Source organism: Tympanuchus pallidicinctus, unplaced genomic scaffold, assembly GCF_026119805.1.
Source record: "Tympanuchus pallidicinctus isolate F22 unplaced genomic scaffold, pur_lepc_1.0 scaffold1, whole genome shotgun sequence".
Lineage (NCBI taxonomy): Eukaryota > Metazoa > Chordata > Aves > Galliformes > Phasianidae > Tympanuchus > Tympanuchus pallidicinctus.
The window spans coordinates 62,928,772-62,941,631 of record NW_026294618.1 but is presented as its reverse complement, the minus strand read 5'-3'; the positions used below and the strand labels follow the sequence as shown (position 1 = coordinate 62,941,631).

General features: G+C 34.6%; 1 protein-coding gene across 7 annotated transcripts in view; it reads left to right on the top strand.

Moving 5' to 3' along the window:
* STXBP5 (syntaxin binding protein 5) overlaps window positions 1-12,860 on the top strand; it is a 105,499-nt gene that overhangs the window by 57,631 nt on the left and 35,008 nt on the right. For all 7 annotated transcript variants that reach the window (XM_052672972.1, XM_052672982.1, XM_052673026.1 and 4 more), the window contains exons 10-18: window positions 1,735-1,889; window positions 2,931-3,003; window positions 5,196-5,343; window positions 5,790-5,857; window positions 6,776-6,816; window positions 8,589-8,809; window positions 10,237-10,415; window positions 11,708-11,833; window positions 12,335-12,486. In XM_052672972.1, coding sequence (XP_052528932.1) covers window positions 1,735-1,889; window positions 2,931-3,003; window positions 5,196-5,343; window positions 5,790-5,857; window positions 6,776-6,816; window positions 8,589-8,809; window positions 10,237-10,415; window positions 11,708-11,833; window positions 12,335-12,486 — 1,163 coding nt within the window. The remainder of the gene's footprint in view (window positions 1-1,734; window positions 1,890-2,930; window positions 3,004-5,195; window positions 5,344-5,789; window positions 5,858-6,775; window positions 6,817-8,588; window positions 8,810-10,236; window positions 10,416-11,707; window positions 11,834-12,334; window positions 12,487-12,860) is intronic.

Sequence of the window (12,860 nt, the reverse complement as noted above, 5' to 3'; positions counted from 1 at the left end):
GTTTTTCCTCTTGAAATTACTTTATGGACATGATTGTAAAAGGTTGTATGAGGTTCCAGTATGAAAAACTGAGGTGAAACGAACACTTGAAGTTTCAAGGAAAATGCTTGCACTGTCCTTATTCTTTTGTTTACTGCTTTCACTTCTGCTCATGATGGAGATGCGATCCTGAAATCAGTGGACCCATAGTCAAAATTATGGTCATTCCTTTGAGATCTGTTCATAGAACTCTTTGATCCTGTTAACTCTTCTGTTAAAATGCTTTCTGAAAGATCAGACAAGTGGCAAAATAATGAAAAAATGAAAGCTGTCCCAGCCTGCTTTGCCTTCAGTAGTGCAACCAGAGTGCCTATTTTAGCCAGGCCCTTAAATCATAAGGACCAGCATGTGCATAAACAGAACTCTTCATGTACAGTTATAAAGAAAATATACCAAATCTATCACGCTTGTGTGAAACACCAGCGAAAGCCAGTTAGATATGGAAAAGATGGTGCTATGGGAAAACACAGAAACATAATACACCTCTATGGCCTCACTTTCTCAGCAGGACAGGATATCTTTTTTTCCCCACAAATAATCCCTAGCTTGGCATATTGATTTTTTCCACTTAAGACAAACACAAAGGATAAGATTCCTGCTCCCCTTAAGTGTGTTTAAAAGTACATGCGAGGAATTGCACCCTTCGAGTGCCTGGTTTTCTTTCAGAAATATATCCTAGAATTGAAATTGTCAATTAAGTGTAATTTCTTAAGCATCTATGTACCTGTAAGTAGTCCTTCTTCTCTTTAAAAGGTATTATACCTTATTTTAATCAAACAACATTAAAATCATTGGTGGTTTTTTCGTAAACAGGAAATGAAGGAAAAAACTAATAAAATAAATATATGTACTTCATTTTATTTTAATAAATTGTGTATTATTGCATGTTAGAAAAAATGTGAACACATATTAAGTTTATGTAAAACATATATACACACAAAGGGAAGCTTGTAAGCTCTTCCATCAACACTGGAAGTCTTTTTGCTTCTCTCTGGTCAGTCAAGTACAGTTGAAGTATAGCTTGACACAGAAATAGTTCAGTCAATTTAGTGCGCAGTGATAGGGGAAAAATAGATAAAATGTCTAGAGTGAGTGTGTGATGAGAGGTAAAGGCATTTATTTATGTTCTTCTTAAAAGGTCTTTGAAGTTTGCCAAACAGCTGCTTGCTTCTGCTAAGTAGCCACGTTATTGTGACCGCAAAATCATTTTGCACTTTTTGAGAAATTATTGTGATTTCAACCTTTATGGTCATTCCATACAAAAAGTAAAATCCTTGGGATTCTGATCCTGCTGGAATATTTGATGTTATGAATGAATGTGGCTTCTTGCAAATCTGAAACTGCAGTTCAATAGAAGAGATACAGTTCTAAGGTTTAACAAAAATAATAATGAACTTATCTTGGCAAACAGTTACTAAGATGAGTTAAATGAGCAGCTGGAAAGAGCTTGGAAGAGATGTCTTAAATATGACAGGGGTTGTGGTAGGCCTCTAACTTTTTAAATTTTGAAATATACCCTCACTTCTTATTGCATGGAGAGCTGTTATTGCAGGGAGAGCTGTTTTGCATTATTCTTAATGCATCTCTGCATAACGATGTCTCTTCATAACCTTATAGTAAAATTCAGAAACTGACCAATCTCTTTTATTTACATGTTACCTTGGTTTGATGGTATATACCTCTGTTTTATTCCAGGGAGCCTTTCATCATTCTCTCAGGAGGCTTGTCATACGATACCGTAGGAAGAAGACCCTGTTTAACAGTTATGCATGGGAAAAGTACTGCTGTGCTAGAAATGGATTATTCTATTGTTGATTTTCTAACTCTCTGTGAAACACCATATCCTAATGGTAGGCTTTGTGAAGATTTTTCTGAGTACTTCAACCTCTTCTGTCTGGAGTTTTATCCCATCATAATATTCCTTATTACTGCCTTTCTGTTTTACCTCTGGGAATCAGAGTGCAGCAGCAACATCTGATATCCCTATTATATGAGATCTGTTTTTCTTTCCACAGCGTCGGAGTAGTTTAGAATAAAATTTCTTTTATTTCTAGATAAATACTGATTGCTGATTACGTGTTTTTTTCTTTTCCTTCAAACTAAAGCATATGCAGACATAGCATCATTGTAATTTTAAGCTGCAGTTATTGCAGCAGATGTGTTCATCAATATTAGTGTATGTAAGACCTTTCCAGTCAATGCTAAATCCTGCTCATCATTTGTGGAATACTCTTAAATTTAGTTTCTGTATTATTCTTTTCAACACTTGCATTATGTTCTTCACTAACTTACCATCTCTCTCCTGCAGAAGAGGATTGGTTTTTTTTTGTCATAGATTAGGTAACCGTCTCACTTTAGTGTTATGATTTCTGATTCCCATTTTGTTAGCTGTCAATTTCCATCAAAGTATTTAGAACTCCATAGCTTGGAATTTGAGGTCATTCTGAAAGACAGCAAGCCAAACTTTGAAAACTTTCAATTTTCTTATTTTAATGTTATGTGATCTGTCTTTCACTCTACTGCATGTGATTAATTTCACTATTGTTGAATTAGGAAAAACAATTCAAGGTTGGAGAAATGTTATTATTAGATAATTGTGTCTCTCTTGCTTATACGAGTTCATCTACATGGTCCTTTTCCTGTTATTTGAGCCATTCAAATGGTTCTAACAAACTGGAAGAGAATTGAGGGCAGCTAGATAAAGGTGGAGTATGACTTTTCTAATGTTAACTTGGAGTGTTAGGAGAGAGTGTTTTAATGTCTTTACAAACTATGTAGTCATTCAGTTCACTTTTCTACTTTTGATCAACTGCAAGAACCAATCACGTGCTTGAGACTGTGTATGCAAAGAGCTATGTTTACTTATATCTAACAGTTCTTCTTGTTTTTAGACTTTCAGGAGCCATATGCTGTAGTCGTTCTCCTAGAAAAGGATTTAGTGCTGATTGACCTTGCACAAAATGGGTAAGAATCCTGTATTCTCTAGGTATTTTTGTCTGATCAGTCCATTATTCTGCTCTTCAAATTTTCAATCCACCGTAATGCCTCTCATGTCCAGAACTTATAACTTTGAATACAAAGTATAAGTTTCTTTCAGGAGAACAGAGTATATTTTTAGATCAGTTTTTCTCCAGGTAATGTGTAGTATGTGAGTTGAATACTCTGTTGAATGTTAATGTTTTCCAAACTTCATTGTCAGAAATTACTAACAGATCACTGGTGCTTTTTAATTATTACAGTTTATTTTAAATTGTGTTCATAGTGTGATGAGAGGAGGTTGGCTGGCAAAATACTGCACAGAATTTTGGGAATGGATTGTGGTCGACAGTGTTGGGATTGGTTGGGTTAATTTGGTTGACACTGAATTTTGTTATCTCGCATAAATAATTGTAAATATTGCTAAGTGAAGATTTACTTATTGCTTAAAAGCAACTCACCACAGATGCAATAGCTATCAGATACAAGATTTGTATAGAGATATTTACAAAATTGAAATAGTAACATCAATTCCCTCTTTTTTTAGTGCAATAAGAGATCTTTTAATGTAGTAATGTCCTATGCTGTTGTATGATTTTACTATTTCTTGTTAAAAATGAACATGTTTTTCATTCTGTTTTAGAAGAATCTTTAGTTTCCAACATAGCTTAATGTGAAATCATTTGTTGTTGCTAATTTTTCTATTAAAGGAATTGAAAGGATTGACCTTTCTCAAACAAACAAAAAAAAGTATAGTATGCATTTCACTGGAGAGAAGTATCCTTTGAGCACAGATACATATAACTGTTTGTTTTTACTATCTTTTTTTCTACTTTACCTTTTTTTCCTCATGAAGGTTCTATCACTCCCCAGTTGGAGTTGAGGAGTATGTGTGCTTTTTTATTTCTAATTGGTAACCAAAAGTTGCTATGTATGACTTTTCAGAAAGTGACCTTGGAGTTGCAGGCAGGTTATGAAACATGTTGGACGAGTTCCTGTCTAGGAACAGCATAATACAAAGTGAAAAGTAGATTTCTCCTATTCAAAGGATAGACTGCAGAGTAGAAATAAGTTCAACATGGCAAAGTGCAGAGTTTTGCAGGAGGAATCCCAGGCATCTGTACAGACTGGAAGGAGTGGTCCTTGAGAGCAACCCTGCAGAGAAGGACCTTGGGGTCTTGATAAATGAAAAGCTTAACATGAGCCAGCAGTGTGCTCTTGCAGTTCGGAAGGCAAATGGTGTCCTGGTCTCCATCAGAAGAGAGGGGTGGCCAGCAGGGACAGGGAGGTGATTGTCCCCCTCTACTCTGCTCTTGTGAGGCCCCATCTGGAGAATGTGTCCAGGTTTGGAGCTCCCAGTACAAAAAAGACAGGGACCTGTTGGAGAGGGTCCATAGGTGAGCCGCAGAGATGATCAGGGGATTGGAGCACCTCCACTATGAGGACAGGCTGAGAGAGCTGGGCTTGTTCAACCTGGAGAAAAGAAGGCTGCTGGGTGACCTCATTGCAGCATTTCAGTACTTAAAGGGAGCCTACAAACAGGAGGGGAGTCAACTGTTTGAGGTAGATAACAGCAGGACAAGGGAAATGGTTTTAAGTTGAGGGAGGGGAGATTTAGGTTGGATGTCAGGGGGAAATTCTTTACAGAGAGAGTGGTGAGGTGTTGGAACAGCTGCCCAGAGAGGTTGTGGATGCCCCATCCCTGGAGGTGTTCAAGGCCAGATTGGATGGGGCCCTGGGCAGCCTGGTCTAGTATTAAATGGGGAGGTTGGTGGCCCTGCATGTGGCAGGGGGGTTGGAGATTCATGATCCTTGAGGTCTTTTTCAACCCTGGCCATTCTGTGATTCTGTGATTCATGTTATTACAATTAAGATTTGTTAACTTAAATTCTTCCGCAAGCCATTAATATAGGAAAGTTTTTAAAATAGGAAACATAAGGGAATAACAATGTTCTAAACATGTTCTAGAAAGAGTAAAAGATGCTGGTTCTGTTTCAAGATCTATACTATCTTGATAGTGTGTTTAATGAAGTTGCTTAATATATTCATTCATAATTTAATTTTATATGCTTTTACTGTCCTCTATACAAAAAGAGTGCATTCTTCAGTGTTTCACTTATTCTGCATTTAAAATAATTTTTTTTCCTAGATTAACTTTCTTTCCCTTTCATCTGTTAAAGGTACCCTATATTTGAGAATCCCTATCCTTTGACAATACACGAGTCTCCAGTTACCTGTTGTGAATATTTTGCTGATTGTCCTGTTGACCTCATACCTGCTCTCTATTCAGTTGGCGCTCGACAGAAACGTCAAGGTTACAGTAAGAAGGTACAACATCCAGTACATGTATTTGAAAATACAAAAAAATCACCTGCTCTGAATAGGATAAGCATGGTCCTTCTATGACCAAAGCTTCATCTGATTAAGTTATCCTGTCTTTAGCTAGTAGATGTCTGGAGGTGTTTATAGCATATGTCATGCTGTAGTCATTCTTTCCTTGGTGTGCTCCTGTCGATAGCCAGATCACTGGAAGCTAAGGGTCTTCTTGGTGCAGGGGTGTTTTCTTATAGTCCTTGTTGGCTTGTCTTTGCAGTAGATGTGTCTAATAAATTCAGAAATTTTGAAATTCTGAAATCTGCGGTATCTGTAGAAATTTCAGTGATTTAACTCTGCACTGCATAATATTTTCTTCCTCAGTGTATTTGTTTCAGTGTTCACATTACTCTCCTATATTTCCATATTTATTCCCTGTATTGTATTTGTTAATCTTCTAGGAATGGCCTATCAGTGGAGGCAACTGGGGTTTGATTACTCAGAGCTATCCAGAGATAATAATTACAGGGTAAGTGACACCACAGTGTAGTAATATGTATTTTGGTCCTTTGGTCCTTGTATAGAAAACAATATTCCAAGAGTGGTGCAGTGATTTAAGAAATGATGTTCACTAGACAATCCATGTGCTTTGACAAGAAAGTCAATCAAAGCATGGAAAAGAAACACAGGAACTCTGTGACAGTGTTTTATATAAATTATTATTCTGATGTGGTGTTAGGAGTGTGTCTGCTTGCAGTCAATATATCGTGGAAGAAACTCCTCCTTTGTTGTTAACTTCTGCGTAATATTTGAGTTGTTTTAAAGCATAGGATGTCCAATGACCTGTTATTGATATGCTGATTTTTATCTTTGAGATTGATCCTTCTAACTTTACTGCAAGGAGTTTAAAGGACCACCACTACATTTTGTGTTTTTTTTTTCTTTTTCAAACAACTCATGAGCCCTCCTGCAGATTATTGTCACTTTGTACTACACATTAGAGACTTTGAGAGTAAATCCTGAGAAATCCAGTTTCAAGGATAAATAAATGAGTTAGATGACGTTTGCTCTGAAGTAGTTAATTTGGGCACTGCTTTACGAGTATCCCTTCAAATAAGGTACATATGTTTAAAAGCAAAAATAAAAGTCATAAATTATTCTGAACTACTTGCAAGGAATATGAGTAACTCAAATCAGTTTAAAGTGGTAAATTAATATTAGTGCAGTGGAATTCAGTTAAGAACCAGTGAAATAAGTTTATCACTTCTGACTAACTGGGGCAAGTGTTTGTAAAATGCTAGTTTTCAGTAAGCTATTAAAATGCTGTGTCATTATAATAAGTAATAAAAATGGAATGTTAGTCATATTTTTAATTGGTTAATAGCAAAGAGGTCTAATGCTCCAACTAAGAATTTTCTGATCTAATGAATTTTTTAATATTTTGTAGGCATGCTGATGGGTCGATCAAGTTTTGGGATGCCTCAGCAAGTAAGTTTTTTCAGAAGAAATTTTTTCTATCAAACAGGAGATTTCTAAATTTGAGGAGATTTGTCTAATGAAATGTAATTGTGAATCAGTCGTTGCCGTAATTCCTACCCCATGTACAGTCAACTCCTTATAAAACTTCGATTCAAATTAAATTAAAATAATGCTAACATAATTTCTCAGTTATTCCATCGCAGTGAAAATGCACTAGTAGTCCAAGAGCTAGCAAGAAAACGTTTGCTTTAATTCAAAAGTAGTTTATTGAACATGCAGACATGCAAATAGGCAGATGTATTCCTTTTTAGTACAATTAAATTCAAGTTGTTCGTTGCGGTCTAAAGGAAGAGAGTTGTGTTTATATACACCAATTTGCTGTAATTGGTGCTCTAATTGACTTCTTTTGACCACAGAACAAACCATTTTGCCTGTCACGTTGGTTAAAGGGTCAATTACATCTAATGATCTACAGAGCTAAGAGTGAGAAATTCAGTAAGAATTCAAATTGGAATGGACTCTGAGTTAAATGTTTTTAAATCATGTGATTCTGACTAAACTTACTCCTAGGACTTAAAAGCTGTCTGAAACAATCTTGGAATCATTACCAGTTTTCCTTGAAAGCTTGTGGAATACTCGTGAGATTCCAAAGTGCTCTAGGAGTATGTGGGTGTGGGAGAGAACAGATGCAATATATGTTTAAAAACTGGGCAGAGGTGTATTTGCAGTGTTGTAGATCCTTAATTTGTTTGGACTGGGGGTGGAACTTGGAAAAAATAATTGGTTATCTGTAGTTAAAAATAATATTCAGCATGGATCTGTCTAAAGCAAATTCTGTTAAAGCCATTTATTATCCTTTTAATAACAAATTACTAATCCCATTAAGGGAGAAGCTGCAGGTATCTTCTGTCTTAATTTTTAACAGCAGTACAGCCTTATACATGAATTGGAAAATTTGATTCAGATGAAACTGCATAAGAGAAATAAGGATAAATTAGATTTACATAAGGCTGTGATTAGTATTGTTGTCAAGTGTTTGGATGATTGACTCAAGACTGTGCCAGTGAAGTTTGAAAGCAACACTAAGGCAGTTTCAAGAACGTTGGAAGAAAGAATTCCAACTGAGAATAATATTACTCAGAACTTAATCTGTTAAAAAATTGGAGGCCTATGGGAGTGCAGTGTCAGTGTTTGCACAAGTAATAATAATTAGAATGAATAAATTGGAATATCAGTAAAATGAAGATCAAATAATTCTTACAGTTTTAAACTGTGGTAAGGGCTCATTAGGACAGATCTGGAAAATGCACTCTAAAGAAAAATGTGGATTCATCAGAAGGTTGCATTTTGTTTTCTGCTCAATGGTCATTAAAAAAAATTGGTAGAACATGGGAAAGAGGCCATGGATTTGAAATACTGTAAGCAGAAACGGAAGGAGCTTTACTTCTTGTGCTATAGGCTAAGCTGAGATATGGTAAATGTCACTAAATATTGTTGTTATTATTAGAGAACCTAATTATAGTTAAACTTGTGAAACTGAGGATTTAGTTTTTAACTTAAACGTAATATACATCTCTTTTAAATAGGAATTTTTTTTTCTAACTAGCTGATCCTGCATTAGGCAAGTTGTGATGAATGGTATCAACACAGATATTCTCTGCCCTCCTTTGCTAAACAAAGAGATGTTTTCTGTGAAGCTAAATTTCTAAATTAGAAAAGTTACTGAGATAAATATATGTTTAAATAGAAATTAATTTTAATTTCTTTTGAATTGTTCCTAGTAACGCTGCAAGTACTCTATAAGCTAAAAACAGCCAAAGTATTTGAAAAATCACGGAATAAGGATGACAGGCCAAACACAGATATAGTAGATGAAGATCCATATGCTATTCAGATCATCTCGTGGTGTCCAGAAAGTAGAATGCTGTGTGTAGCTGGAGTTTCTGCACATGTCATTATCTACAGGTTCAGCAAGCAGGAAGTGACAACAGAAGTCATTCCGGTAATTTATATAAAGATTTTTTTTTAATTTTATAAGATTTCTCTATAATAAGACTATTGTAGTGATTTAGCTTTTCATTGTTTTTCATTGTGTTACTCAAAAGTACTGAAAAAATCGCCTCAAAGCTAGTAAATTTCTTTTTCTATGAAAGAAAAGTAGTAAATAGCAAATTCAGCAAAAATGAAAGTTACACATCGCTATTTTGGCTTTCCTTGCCTCTTTCAGATTTGCTCCCAACAGTAACTCTTTGTTCTAACTTTCAATGCAAAGTGTGTGTCAAAGCTTAGTTGCATCAGAGACAATTTAAACAAGTGAGTGAGATATAGTCAAAGAATTTTCAAAGACTTCAGTGAGGGACTTGATGACTTTTTTCTTGATTCCTAATCATTATTATATATCTTGGTGTACAGATATAGAAGAAAAGTATACCATACATGCCCTAAGTTCTGTCTAGGACTTTGCTGTCATGTTTGATTGTAAGATTCCATGATAAATTCTATTGCAAGAATTCAAATCCTTTGTTAAATCAAACACACATATGCAACTTCACTTATCTGGAATGAATGAGCTGAAAGTTAACTTGGTTAGTTAAGGTTGTTAGTCATCAAATACACTGTGTTCTGAGTACTGCCTTAATGATAATGTCGTTCTTTTTCTTCTTATTTTTCCACTTCAGACAAATATCAGTAAAGGAGATAAGGCATGCTTGTTTTTTCCTTCTAGTGTTTACTCGTATTCATGCACATTGCCTTCTAAGGGAATGTTGTTTTTTCTGAAAGGTTTTTAGAAATCAGCAGTTAGCAAGCCGATTCAGTACTTGAAGTGTTTTTAAAGCTACTGTTTAGATCTTTCAGTCTGAGTTAAGTTCTGTTTTGCAAATGTTGAGATTCAAACAGTAGAAGATCTTAACTATTACACAATTAATACTAATCTGAAATATGATGATTTCTTGTTTTAAATATTATGACCTAACTTGATGCAACATTGAGCAATGAATTAAATAGTGCCACTATATGAGCAGATCAGTTAGGTTCTATGGCTCTTCCTAGTTTTAACATTCTAAAACAACATAAAATAAGCCTCCTTCATGACTGTATTACATGCTTGGAATGATGATTAAACGGGCTTTGTTTCCAGTATTTTGTTTCTTTTCAGTAATAAACAGGAAACTTTTAAATAGCGGAAAATAAGTTAATTTTCAAGGTTTAACCATTGCATATTCAATCTTAAGTGGCTAGAATGATTATATTTCTGAAGACTGTGTGTTTAAAAAGATAATAGTAACATAAATATTACAATCTGAAGATAGAGAAGTCCCGAATGTCTCCCTTAGGACTAGTATCTTAATTGTGCTTAATCATACACTTTTTCTGAAAGACCAGCTTTTTTAAAAATTATTATTTATTTGCTTTTTTTTTACATTGCAGATGCTGGAAGTGCGCCTGTTATATGAAATAAATGACATTGAATCTCCAGATGGTGAACAGATACCACCATTACCAACTCCTGGCACAAGTTCCAATCCTCAGTCCATTGTTCCCCAGTCTCATCCATCTACTAGTAGCAGTTCATCTGATGGCCTTCGTGATAACGTCCCATGTTTAAAGTAAGTATATTCTGTTATGCTTTTGTTATTTGTGAAACTTTTCAAGAATATTTACATTGTGAGGCTGTATGTACTTGGAAATTAATGTAGAAATGCTACTGTAAGTGAAACTCTTGTTTTCTAGAACAACATCCCCCAAATATCTGAAATCCGAATTCTGTTTCAAGAAATTACAATTTTAATCTTAATTTATATAAATGTCATAATTCTCGGTGATTTAAAAAAATAAATCAGAAGATAATCACCATATAACTCAGCCTGCTTTAGGAAATTTTACTAACATTGATGTTAGTGTAGTTATAGATGTTCGTGCTTTAGAGCAAACTTTTAAATGGGAACAGTATAGTTACTTTGAAATTTTTGTGTGCATTGAAATGAACAGATCACTTAACACTTCAGCTCTGCTTAACTTTAGGCCAAGTATGTTTGAATAGACATCACTTGTTAGTTATTTGTAAGCAACAACAGTCTGTTCTCATGATGCCTCTTATTTTTCTAAGTGTAAGTTTTTAGAACTATTCAATTTTTTAATTATTTTCAGTTTTCAGATATTTCTCCCAATTCTGGGAGTTTTTGGTGTATTTCTGTGTGTTTATTCCACTGAGAAATTAAGGTTAACAGAAGACTTGCTTTTTTTTTTTTTATACTCTTTTACAAGAGTGCATTTTGAGACCTCTTGACTATTCACTTTTGTTATAAAATCTATGTTGCACTCTATTTTCAGATATAAAATTAAGACATGTATTTAATTTTTTTTGAAACTTTAAACTCCAATTTTAGATTTCAATTTCTTGTGAGTTCATCCATCTAGAAAATAGTTAATTCTGACAGGTTTATTTTTTCTGAGGATTAGTTTTGTATCTTCTTGATTATACTGAGTTATATAAATGTTTTGAAGACAGTAAGTTTTAAATGAAGTTAGAAAGACAAAAAGCGATTTTGTAAAATATTGGCAAATCAAAATATTAAATAGATAAAAAAGAAACTCAGGACTTGGAGGACCTTATGACCTGTATAGAGGTGTTTTTTTTTAAATTCAAAAGATAAGAGAGTCTTAATACTTTCTATAGGACATTCCTAAGTTTGTTCATCAATGCGCAAGGTATTTCCAAGACCTTCAGTCCTACCCCACTATCTCATACGTGTTCCATGAAATTGATACACCATTATTTTCTTTACAATTTTCCAAACTTTTCAAAGTTCAATGTGATACCAAATTCAGTGAATTATGCACATATAAGGAAGAACACTTCAGAGAGTCATAAAAATGTGACGTTTTGTTTACTTTGCAGAGTTAAAAATTCTCCTCTTAAGCAGTCTCCAGGCTACCAAATTGAGCTAGTTATCCAACTAGTGTGGGTGAGTGGAGAACCTCCTCAGCAGATAACCAGCTTAGCAGTCAATTCAGCGTATGGCCTGTAAGTATATTCTACGCAGCTTTTTCAATATTCTGTCAAAAGCATTTGCTGTTAAAAACTAAGTCAGCGTGTGTTCATGCAAAGTATACAGCAACAGAAAAGATGCAATTAGATTTCTGTGTTTCCTGATAGTTCATTTTGGTGATTTGTGGTAGTTCCTGATGATGTGAATCTCACACTAATCAACATCACTCTTCCTTATGTGTGTTGTCACTTGTAGAGCTAAGAATACATGTCAGTTAAGGCTCTATTGGATAAATTGGCATGAACAATGATCTGCTTTACTCAACATTACATGTTGTAAAAAGTAAATGCTCAAACAGTGCAACTCTCTAAAATAGTAATTTGTACATGCTCTTAATTTATAGCAATTTATTAAAAGGTAGTAATAATAAAATGTGAAACAAATGGTAAGTCTTAAAATTCTGTATAGCAAAAAATATCAAAATAAAATTATACTCGCATTAGCGTTATCTTTCCTTCCACGTTATCTTTTTCCAGAGTAGTTTTTGGAAACTGTAATGGTATTGCCATGGTTGATTACCTCCAGAAGACAGTCCTCTTGAATCTTGGCACTATTGAACTGTATGGTTCCAATGATCCTTATCGTAGGGAGCCACGATCTCCCCGAAAAACTCGTCAGCCATCTGGAGGTGAGTAACCCACAGCCTGTTGAAAACAACTTTGCCTGTCTTCTGACCTTTTCTGAGCTGGTAGTGTCTGTTCTCTGAATGCATGTATGCTTTTGCCTTCGTGATTTTGTCATTCTTGAATGTCAGCATTGCAGGTTTGTTATTTCAAAAATATTGCTTAATGAAATCTATTGATGGTTGATATAATCACTTACATTTTTATTGATGTAATGCATGTTAAAAAAAAAAAAAAAAAAGCAGTAGGGGAGAAATTTTGTATGTATAGATATAAGCTATAAAAACTCAGTAGATTTATGCTGTTAACTTACTAGCACAGCTGGGAGGAGATTTAATATCTTGGTATTTCTCATAATCCTAGTATCCAAATCATAAGC